The sequence below is a fragment of the Notamacropus eugenii genome, chromosome 4, assembly GCF_028372415.1.
Source record: "Notamacropus eugenii isolate mMacEug1 chromosome 4, mMacEug1.pri_v2, whole genome shotgun sequence".
Lineage (NCBI taxonomy): Eukaryota > Metazoa > Chordata > Mammalia > Diprotodontia > Macropodidae > Notamacropus > Notamacropus eugenii.
The window spans coordinates 16,924,319-16,935,227 of NC_092875.1; the positions used below are offsets into that span (position 1 = coordinate 16,924,319).

At 48.6% G+C, this 10,909-nt stretch overlaps 1 protein-coding gene across 1 annotated transcript; it reads left to right on the plus strand.

Moving 5' to 3' along the window:
- Positions 1–1,099: 1,099 nt before the first annotated feature.
- On the plus strand, positions 1,100–6,125 carry XBP1 (X-box binding protein 1). The gene is given in 6 exon segments (XM_072600062.1): positions 1,100–1,436; positions 2,766–2,862; positions 4,097–4,225; positions 4,524–4,559; positions 4,562–4,669; positions 5,049–6,125. Coding segments are annotated over 6 exon segments (1,149 nt in total). The 5' UTR covers positions 1,100–1,203; the 3' UTR covers positions 5,595–6,125.
- The last annotated feature ends 4,784 nt before the right edge of the window (positions 6,126–10,909 follow it).

Here is a 10,909-nt window from a genome sequence, read left to right on the forward strand (position 1 = left end):
CCCTTCTACCTCTGAGAATCAGTAATTCTCCACTGATCAGGAGTCAGAGACAGAGGGGACCTTAAGACAGATCATTTGGCTCAATCCCCTCATTTTACAAACTGAAGATCGAAGACACTTTACATCTTAAAAATGAAAACAAGATGCAGAGGGAAGATAGATTTAGGATCAGGAGTGCCTAGTAGGTAATAAATGTATGATTGATTAACGTGGGCCTGAATGCAGCCTTACTTACCAGCTGTGTCATCTTGGGCAAAGCACCTAGCCTTTCTCTTGTCTGTTTATCAACTGAGCTTCAGTTTCCTAAGTGGTAATAGAACCTATAACTTTGCATCTCATAGGACTGCTAGCTGTGTGACCTGCACTCTGCCTCAGTTTCCTCATCTGTAAAATGAGCTGGAGAAGGAAATGGCCCATCAGTCCAGAATCTTTGCCAAGAAAACCCTAAAAGGGGGTTAAGAAGAGTTGGACACGACTGCACAGGGTTACTGTGAGGATCAGATGAGATGATGTACCACACGGATGTCCAGCTATCAATTAGGGAAATCATTTTCTGGGTGTGTGAGTGGTGGTAGCAAATGGGTCTGAACAGTCCCGAGGTCGGTGCACCTCCTTCGGTAAAGTGAGTGTCAGGCTGGAGCTCTCCCTGGTCCGGTCCAGCTCCGAACCCTGTGATCCATCACCCCTCTGGGTCTCAGTTCCCCGATTTGCGACGTGAGAGGGCTTGGACTAAAAGATGCCATCTTTGGTCTTTGGTCTTGTATCCTGCTCTCAGTTTCCCCAACTGTAAAAGGACGAGGCTGGACTCCTAAGGTTACTTCTCAGTGTAACATAGTATCTATCCTAAGACCTCGGCTCAGACTTCCCAGCGCTCTAGGGGCTGTCACGTGGCGGAGCTCCTCCCCTTTCCCCGCCCCCCTCGTGCGCGCGGCCTCCCAGTTCTCCTGCTGTTGACAGCGCTCGCCTCCGCCTCCCTCTCCTTCCTCCCGCCCCCGCGTCGAACGCAGCCAATCGGCGGCGCTCCGCGCCGCGCGTCACTCGCCTCGGGCCAATGGGCGGCGGCCACGATGGTTATACGGGCGGCGGGCGCGGCCGGGCCGTCAGTCGGAGCCGCGGCGGTGACGGGGTAGGGGAGGGCTCGGGCTGGGGGCGTGCAGACGGCGTCGGTCCCTGAGGCTCCGCAGGCGCGGCGTCCGCACAGCCATGGTGGTGGTGGGCCAGGCGGCGGCCCCGGCCCCGGCCGCGCCCAAGGTGCTGCTCCTGTCCTCCGGGAAGTCCCCCGCGCCCGGCCGCGCCCTGCCCCTCGTGCTGCCTCCGAGCCCGGAGGCCCCGAGCGGGGCTCCGGGCCCCGGCCCCAGCTCCGGCTCCGGCCAGAGCCCGGCCCGCAAGCGGCAGCGCCTCACGCACCTGAGCCCGGAGGAGAAGGCGCTGCGCAGGTGAGCCCGGGGCCGTGCCTGCGTGGCGCCCGGCGCGGAGGGAGGAGGGGCCCGGGAGAGGGAGGAGGTGGAGGAGGGAAAGGGAGGAGAGCGTTCCCCTCCCCCTCACCGCCCGGCCACGTCCTCAGACCCCGCGTGTGCCCATACTGGTGCCCCCTCCCGCGAGAACCCTAGATCTAACGAGGGGGGCACTCGGATACCCCAGAGGCTTCGGCCTCCTTAGTGGCCAGGCTGGCCCGTCGGACCCCTAAACGGAGAGCTGAGACACCCCCGAGCCTCAGTTTACCTCCCCGTCAGCCTGCCCGGGAGGGGCGGGGGGGCTGGGGGAGGAGAGGGGCAGGTACCCCCAGGAAGGGGACGTGGCAAGCCAAGCTCACCCCAGGGGGCCGAGGCCAGGCCAGGTGGGCTTTGGGGAGCGCCCAGCCCTCTGGGGGACTCAGGCAGAGCCTGCCCCAACAGCCGGTCACGTCCGACCCTCCAGGAATTCTAAGTTGTTTGTAACCTGAGCAACTTTTCCTAATTCCCTCCACCCCATCCGAGTGTACAGAGAAACACTGCCTCCCCCCATTCTCCTGTGATCTTTAATTTGCACATATACGCATGTCACCACGGTTCTAATTAATTGGTAACATTATTTCATGCTCCCAAATTTCTGTTTAATTCACTTAAGCATTTCCACATTGATCCAGTTCACCTTCTTAAGATGGAATCATTTCATTGTGTTAATAGACTGTTAGTTTGCTTAGCCGTGCCCCAGTTGTTGGGCTGTTTCTAATTTTTCCCTTGTATAAATCACTTGTATAAGTGAATTATGAGGATTCTGGTTACTGTGTCTCACAGCAGGGGGATAATGAAATCCTGAACGAGGAGGACATTTTTTTTTTCTGATGCAAGAAATAGTCTATGTGTGTCTAGCACGGGCCCTGAATGATGCAACATAGGAGAAACTTAGTTGAAGGTTTGTGTAAGTAAGCTGACCGCATACAGAAATGGTTCTTTAGATAGGGTAGTGAGCAAAGGAATGGACTCTGGGGAATTCATTTGAATTTACTTTTAAACTTTGGGAGCCAACTCTGAAATCATCTTTGAATGGCAAATAGTTTCCAGTCTGTTAGCTGACCTGTAGCTTTGGTTCAGCACATGCCAGCCTGTCTTTCCAGGGATCCTCTAAAAAGGGACAATGGCAGCCACGCTCTCTGATGACATAAGCAGGAGATAAATTTCTAAGTAGAAGTAATATTGGAAAAGCTGGTATGATAACTTTGCACCTGAGAGCCATGAAAGTGGAAATGATCTCTGGATGTTAAAGACACATTTTGCCATTCCTAGGAAATTGAAAAACAGAGTAGCAGCACAAACGGCTCGAGACAGGAAGAAAGCCCGGATGAGTGAACTGGAGCAACAGGTTGTGGACTTGGAAGAAGAGGTGAGACCGCCAAAGTAGTGAGGTCCACCTTGGCCTCTGGCTTCACATCCATCCATCCATGCACGCACACGCACACGCACGCACGCACACACACACACACACACACACTCTCTCACACACTCATATTCACACACACACACACACACACACACACACACCCTGCCCTTCCCCCCCCCCCAAGGTTGCTACTTCCTGAATCAGGCCCCTTGAAACGCAGTTTAGTTGGGCACAGTCTATGCCCCATGGACTCTGAAGTGTTTCTGTTATCAGCACCTGTTTGACAGGTGCTGTGACCAGGGGACATGAGTATGATGCAGATGACTGAAAATGCTTTAGTAAAGGTTTCAACCTCTGCCCTTTCCCTAAAGTTGTTCAGGAGCTTGCCAGCCACAGGTTTGCTCTACCTGAACATTCCATTGTGCAAACCACATCTTACCAGTGGTAGCTCATCATCCTCTCTGGGTAAAGTAGGCAGGTGAGACTCAGGGACAGGATAGTCCCTGTGGGTGACTCATGTGACACATCCCTTCTCTTTGAGTCATGGAGCATTGAAACACATGGTTGTGAGCACAGTGGAATACAGCAGCTTCCAGGACCAAGTCTCTGCTTGGACCTTGGTGAATTGACCCAAGCAAGAGGCCCGTTAATTTGAGAAGTACTCCAACAGATGTCTCACATCTCTGCCTTTGGTGGGATCCAGCCCTAGAAGTGACCACCAGCCTCCCCTTTCTGTACATGTATAGACCCTCTATCTAGGATGTGTACACACCTCCTAAATTTTTTAAGCGTTGATTGGCTTCTTGTTAAGAGTTTTTCCATGCCTGCTTTCCCTAAGAATACACATGCTGAAGTTTAGGACCACTGTTTTCTTTGCTACAAGACTATGCCATGTGGGGGACCCCCCTCCAAAAACCAAAGGCCCCAAGTGTGTCACTTAAGAACAGTCAGTATCTAGAATGAAGTCTAGGTTCCTTTAGACTTGGAAGTTTATCTTGATAGCATCTGTTTGGAGCCTTGCTCTGTTGGTCAGTGACTGCCAGGGGCTTTTAGGAGGAAATAGGCTTTACAAATATTCCTGCACAGTTCCTCAAAATTTTAATTTTTTGTGCATGATTTTCCCAACAGCTCAAGAATTAAGGAAGAAAAGGTCTCTAGGAGGCCAAGTATATTAATTTCTCTAGGATAATTCCAGGTCCTTTGGCAGTCTTTAATCAAATAGTCATTTCTTTTCCAGAACCAAAAACTCTTAATCGAAAATCAGCTTTTGCGTGAGAGAACCCATGGGCTTGTGACTGAAAATCAAGAATTAAGACAGCGCTTGGGGATAGATGCCCTAGTAACCGAGGAGGAAACAGAGTCCAAGGTAATGACGATCTGGGTGTAACAGAACTGATTCTGAGTGGCGTGCAATTGGTGGTGCTAGTTTAAATTCAGGGCCACTAAGCCAAGTTGCAGGGAAGTGCAAGCTCCCACTATATCCTGGCACTGGGAGTTAGTTACCCTTGGCCACAAGAAGAGAATTCTTCTCACAGTCGAGTTAGCTTGTCCAACCCATCCCTGACCACCAGCTTCCAGCCTGCTCCAGGGGAAGGACCCCTCTCAGGACTCCAGCTGTCAGTTGTTGAAGGGTCTCCATTACCTTGTTCTGTGTCTCCTCCCAGGTGAATGATGTCCGGTTGGTGACCGGGTCTGCTGAGTCCGCAGCACTCAGACTACGTGCACCTCTGCAGCAGGTGCAGGCCCAGCTGTCACCCTTCCCGAGCACATCCCTGTGGACTCTGACAGCATTGACTCTTCAGACTCTGAGGTAAGGACTTGTGTATTGTCCTGCTGCCCTGTTGAGGTTTCCTCTACTGAACAGATGACGTCACTGAGTAAAAGAGCATGTACACATACACATACACATACACACACACACGTACGTTAGTAGCTGGAAGAGAACTCCCCATTTCAATGAGAGCACTGTATCAAATAGATTCTCTCCAGTCTGTTCCCATCACTTCAGCGATTTGGATGTAAGGGCTGAGCTCTTCAGGATGAATTTCTCTGTGAGCAGAGACTGTCAATTCCATTACCTTTGTAGTTCCTGGCCTGGCGCCACTGACAGGTGCTCTGAATCTCATAGTTTATACAGCATGGAATACCCGTCACCTTGGAGATTCCATTAACAATTTTGTCTCTTCCAGTCTGATATCTTGTTGGGCATTCTGGACAACCTGGACCCAGACATGTTCTTCAGGTATGTTAACCGAGAGTACTGCCTGGAGGAGCTCAAAGAAGTGGGCACAGAAGAGCCCAACTCCTTACCAGCCTCCCCTTCTCCCTTGGTGGGGCCCCCATCAGCCAAGCTGGAAGCCATTAATGAACTGATACGGTTTGATCACGTGTATACCAAGCCACTCACCTTGGAGATTCCCCCAGAAACAGATGGTCCAGGCACCGTGGTGGTGAAAATTGAGGAAGCACCCCCCAGTCCCCCACCTGAGCCTCTCACAGTGTTTGTAAAAGAGGAACTCGTCGAGGACAACTTCATCCCAGAGCTTGGTATTGAGAACCTGCTCTCCTCCAGCCACTGCCCAAAGTCTTCTCCCTGCCTGCTCGATGCTTGTAGTGACTCTGGCTATGAGGGTTCTCCTTCCCCTTTCAATGACATGTCCTCCCCCCTCGGCGCAGGCCATTCTTGGGAGGACGCTTTTGCCAACGAACTCTTTCCTCAGTTGATCAGTGTCTAAAATGGTATTGTTCACTTGTTCTCCAAATCATCGTAGCACACCCACAGTCTGAAGGCAGTGAATGGCCCCAGGGGTGGTGGAGGCGGCCATTTGTCTCGGGGGCATTATGGTGCATTGGCCAGACTTTGGTCAGGCACCTTGAGTATTGTCTTTGGCTAACTTGCCATCTGAAGCGAGGTTGGACTTGCCTTACCTTGTCACTGTTATATCCCACCACCAGAGTAAGATAGGAGGTGAAGTTCTGATCCCTCAGCTTTTTTCTCCCCTTCCTGTTTGGCTACATTTTGACTATTCAGTAAAGTCCTTTAGTTTGCTTGTATAAGCAGGAAACATTGCTGTTGGAGGGATTTGCTTTTCCATTCTGTACATTTGGGTAATGTGAACGTTAGAAGAAATCTTTTGTAAAGTTATAGAAATTTACTGTGTAAATGCTTGATGATATGAACTCTTTCATGTGAGCTTGGCTTTGGGGAGGTGCTTTCTCCATGTTATTATTTAAAACTACCCGTGCAATTAAAAAGTGCAATGACACCCTCTGTCTGATGCTTCCCTAGCAGTCTGGGGCTAAGGAGCTTGCTCAAGGTCTGTCCACTATGTAAGAGACAGGATGAGAGATTAGGGCTTCTTGACTCTCTCATAATGCCCAGGCTGCCTCTTTAATTTAAAGGAAAAAAAAATCCCTTTTTAGTTAACTCCTGTAAGGACAAAAATCGAGACAAGCCAACAAGGACAGAGTAAGTTCCGACTGTGTGCTGGGCATTGTATTAGTGCTGGGGTTACAGAGAAAGGCCAAAACACCCAAGATGTTCACATTCTGATGGGGGAGATGCCTTTCAGACAATTATGTAAACATATACAAAGTAGTGCAGGGTACAAGCAAGGGGGGAAAAGTGGGGGGGAGGGCATGAAATGAGGAAAAGCCTTTTGCAAAAGGTAGGACTTGAGGCAAGAAGTGATGGGGAAGGAAAGGCCAAAGATTTAGGAGGTGGGAATGTCTTGTTTCCAGAGGGTGATAAAGTTAGAACTTTACATCCAATTCTAGAGGTAATTCTAAGAGGAGTAACCACTAGGGTTTAAGTTTGGGAGTAAGAGTGCCGTGGTCAGCATTGTGGTCTTTTTGGAAGATCACTTTGGCAACTCAGTGGAGGATAGATCGGAATGGGGAGAGACTGGCATGGGCCATGATCAACACGGAGGCAAGATTAGGCATAAAATAATGGAGGCCGTGGACAATCAAGTCATTTTATTATGATGTTTCAGGCACCATGCTAAGGGTAGCAGTTGTGTGAGTAAACAGGGTTGTAGAAGAAAGATGTGTGGTAGAAAGGACAGGACTTGGCAATAAATTGGCTATGTCAAGGATGACACCATAGTTGTGGGCCTGGGTGTGACTAAGGAAGTTGGGTAGAGGGGAGGAGAGTGTGTGGGGAAAGATGTGTTGAGGATATAACAACATATCCAACAGGCAAATTGAGTCTAGAAGTCTGGAGAGAGAGGTTAGGCCTACCTGAATAGAATCATCTGCTTAAAGCTAATTGAATCCTTGGGAGCTGATAAGATCACTGAGCACTATAGTACATAGAGAAGGGGACCATAGGATGGCTGACTTGGATGAAAATCCAGTAAGGGAGACAGGAATGGTCAGATAGAGGTGGCCTAGGTTCATCTATTACTCTACCTTACTGACATCAACTTTAACAAACAGCTGATGGACATTCCTCAAGATTGGTAGCTATGAGGATGTAAGTTATCCTTTATTTAAATCTTTTCACTTGGCTAAAAGATCAACAGTATGAGGAATACACAGGACCTTGGGCAGGGGTGGAGCCAGAATCTAGTCCTAGCCTAGACCTCAAACTGTGCGACCTCTGGGCAAGTCACTTAAATGTTCCTGTCCCTTATCTGTAAAATGGAGGTTGGTCTCTGTGATCTAGAAATGAGTCCATAGTACTTTAAGGAAAGTGAATTATTGGTCCAAATCTGTCTTGAGTAAATATTTCAAGCAGCTTTCAGAGAAAGGGTAAATATAGCTATTCTTCAATAAAACTGCATTTTTCTTTTCCAAGAGATCAAGTTTTAGGGTTATAAGTTCTATTGTTGGGTGGCTGCCTAGGGAGGAAGTGATGAGGGCCCCAACAAACAGAGTGCCGGATCTAGACTCAGGAAGATTCCACTTTCTGAGTACAAAACTGGCCTTCAGACACTAGCTCTGTGAACCTCTTTACCTCAGTTTCCTAATCTATTAAAAAAAAAAAAATGAGCTGGAGAAGTAAGTAGCAAAGCACTTCAGTAGGGATCACAAAGGGTGAAACAACTGAAAAATGACTAAATAAAAGTTACATTCATACTTCCTAACCCTAGAGAACCTTCAAGTAAAGGGGAGAATAACCACCTTTAATGCAGTCTGCCTCACGGACAATATTTAACTAAAGTTAAGGTCATAGTTTCAAGGTAAAAAGTGGCCATTTCCACCTGAGGCCCAGGGAATGGTTGACTCAAATTCACTTACATGTGAAATTCCAGAATCTAAAATTCCATTGCTGTTGCCAAAACACAGGAGAGGTACAGGCTGCCCAGGGCTTAGAAGCTGGATCTCTTTTGTCTTTGAATTTTTCACAGTGACAAAAATGGGATCATGATTGGTTTTCAGATGTTTGTTTGAAATCCTGAAGCCTGAGTTAGTGTTGGCTACACCCCCCCTTAAGAAAAAAAACTGAGTTATTATGAAGATGATGTAATTTTGAGCCAACATTCAAAAAGAAACGATACTGCCACAGGACAAATTTATGCTTTTGAAGCTGTGCAGCTGTGAAGCAGGGCCCATCTGCTTCATAACACGGTAACTCCAGAGACATCATCTCACCCTGCCGCGGACCACACCATGAGTTTTATTTCCTGCACAGGTGTGTGAGAACCAGTATTTTACTAAGAATCTGCTAATGGTTTCAGCATTAAGACACCTGGTTATTTCAAAACCTGTTTGAAACAGAAATACCCAACATTCAAATGGAATATTACAATCAATTTGCAACATGGTGTTAAATAAATGCTTATTGTACTAATAAGCAGAGGTAGGGAGGGACCATTAGAAGTTTTTTCCTTCCCTTAAATGAAGGGCTTCCTAATGATTTTTTTATTGGTGGGGGGAGAGAATAAAGGATGACTGGTGAGCAGGGATGATGTGATCGCAGCCTTCAGTATTCCAAAGAAGGATCAGACTCGCACCGCAATTTCAGAAGTAGAAGCAATGAATGGGTAGGAAGATCAAAGGGGTTTCCCAGCAATAGTGCTACCTGAAAGTGGGATGGGCAGGAGGTAGCAGGCTCAGGCTCCCCACTCCCTGGGGGTGTTCCAGTCAGGGCTGAATGACCACCTTCCTGGGAGGCTGCAAAGGGAACTGGGGTTCAGGTATGGGTTAGACTAGACGGCTTCTTAGGTCCATTCCAACTATAATTGCCTTTCTATAATGCTTTAAGCTTAGTATTTTACAGATGTTAACTCACTTGATCCTCAGTCGTGGGAGGGTAGGGCTATTATCCCCATTTTACAGAGGGGGAAACTGAGGTAGACCGAGATGAAGTGACTTGTCCAGTGTCACACAGCTAGGAAGTGTTTGAAGCTGCATTTGGACTCAGATCTTCCTGACTCCAAGCCCAACCCTTTATCCACTGCATCACCTAGCTGCTCCTAATAATGACAAAAATGAAGTGTCTGCCTTTCTACTAGGAAATACAGAGTTTCACCAAAGAGACTGGGAAAGAGAGTAAGAGGTAGCCGCCGAGTTAAGCCTCAGAAGGAGCTAAGGATTCCATGAGGCAGACATGAGGAGGGACATACGTACGTTTGTATGTCTCAGAGAGCCAGGGAATGAAGGGAAGTCACAGAAAAGATGAGTCCAGGGCTGGGCAGAAGGCCATGGCCTTATTCTGTGATCTTTGGCCAAACTGTCGGACCTTTCTGGGCCTCTGCTTTATCGGAGGATTTAAAGGGCCAGTTTTATATTTTGACAGAATGCACGTTCTATCTCAAGGTAGGTTCAATTTCATCCTCCACAGTTAGAATCATCTGTTACTTTTACAAAGGCCTCCTGAGAAGGCTGCCTACACTGCCCCCTAGTGTCCTAATCTGTCTTATTACATGGTCTCTATAACCTGGGGAATCTATTTTTCAAATTTGATTACTTCAATGTAATTGGCTTCTCTTGTAATTCTACATATTTTATTTTGTTCGTGTATAAATATGATTCTGAGAAAAGGTTCATTGAGGCTGACTGCCCAACAGTATTGAGGTCACACAAAATGACCGCACTTCCCTTTCTCCTTGACCCTCAGGGAGACCCTCCCCCACTTGCATATTACAACTGTCATCTCACTGGATCTTCATAACAATCCAAAGATAGGTAGTGTTATAATCCTCCTTTTACAGACAAGGCAACTGAGGCAGAAAGGTTCCCAGAACAGTGCCAGGGTCACAAAGCTAGGAAGTGAGGTAGGTTTTGAAAAGGGCCAGCCACCCCTGCCAAATCACAACCAAAGGTCACCCCTAGAGCTGGCAAGGCAGCTTAGCTGAGGCAGCAGGGCACCCTGAGGAAGAGACATAGGAAGCATCATCTCCCTCAGCCTCTGATAAGGAGAGCCCAGGCCCCGTAAACCCCCACACCTGCTGCCACACCAGCCCCACAGCCATTGAGGACAGACATCATTGAGGACATGGGTTCCACTCTCCTCATCACCGCCAACTGCTGACCGACTGCCACCAAGAAAGAGCTTGAGGCAGCCCTCAAGATCGACTGCCCCAAGAAAATGGAAGCCACTCCCACACCACCAGTCCTGCTTCCAGCCTAGTCCTCCCAAGCACCATCCAGGGAAGCAAAAGTATGGAGGAAGGGCTAGCCATCCCTACTGAACGCTACACACCAGGCAGGCGAGACAAGCTGGCTGAATTCAGCAAGGCCCCCTGGAAGGAGAGACAGGAACAAGCCACTCTACCACCTCAACCACCATCTCCCCTCAGGACCCTGAACCCAAGAACAGTGACATTAGGAAAAGGTGCCACTCCACCTGATTTATCCTTGCCTCTCAGCACCATGAGACCTCCCGACCACATGCTGGGTCTCCCCCCATTAGAATGGGAGCTCCTTGACAGTAGGAACTGTTTGTTTACTAGGGGCTTAGCACCTCAATCAATACTTCATTCATTCATGAGCTCAGGTGTGCCTAACTGCAAGGCCAACCCTCTGCACTGTACCATGGAGGGACTTCTCTGAGAAGATCCACCCAAAGATTAGGGAAACAGGAAAATTGGATAAAGGGCAT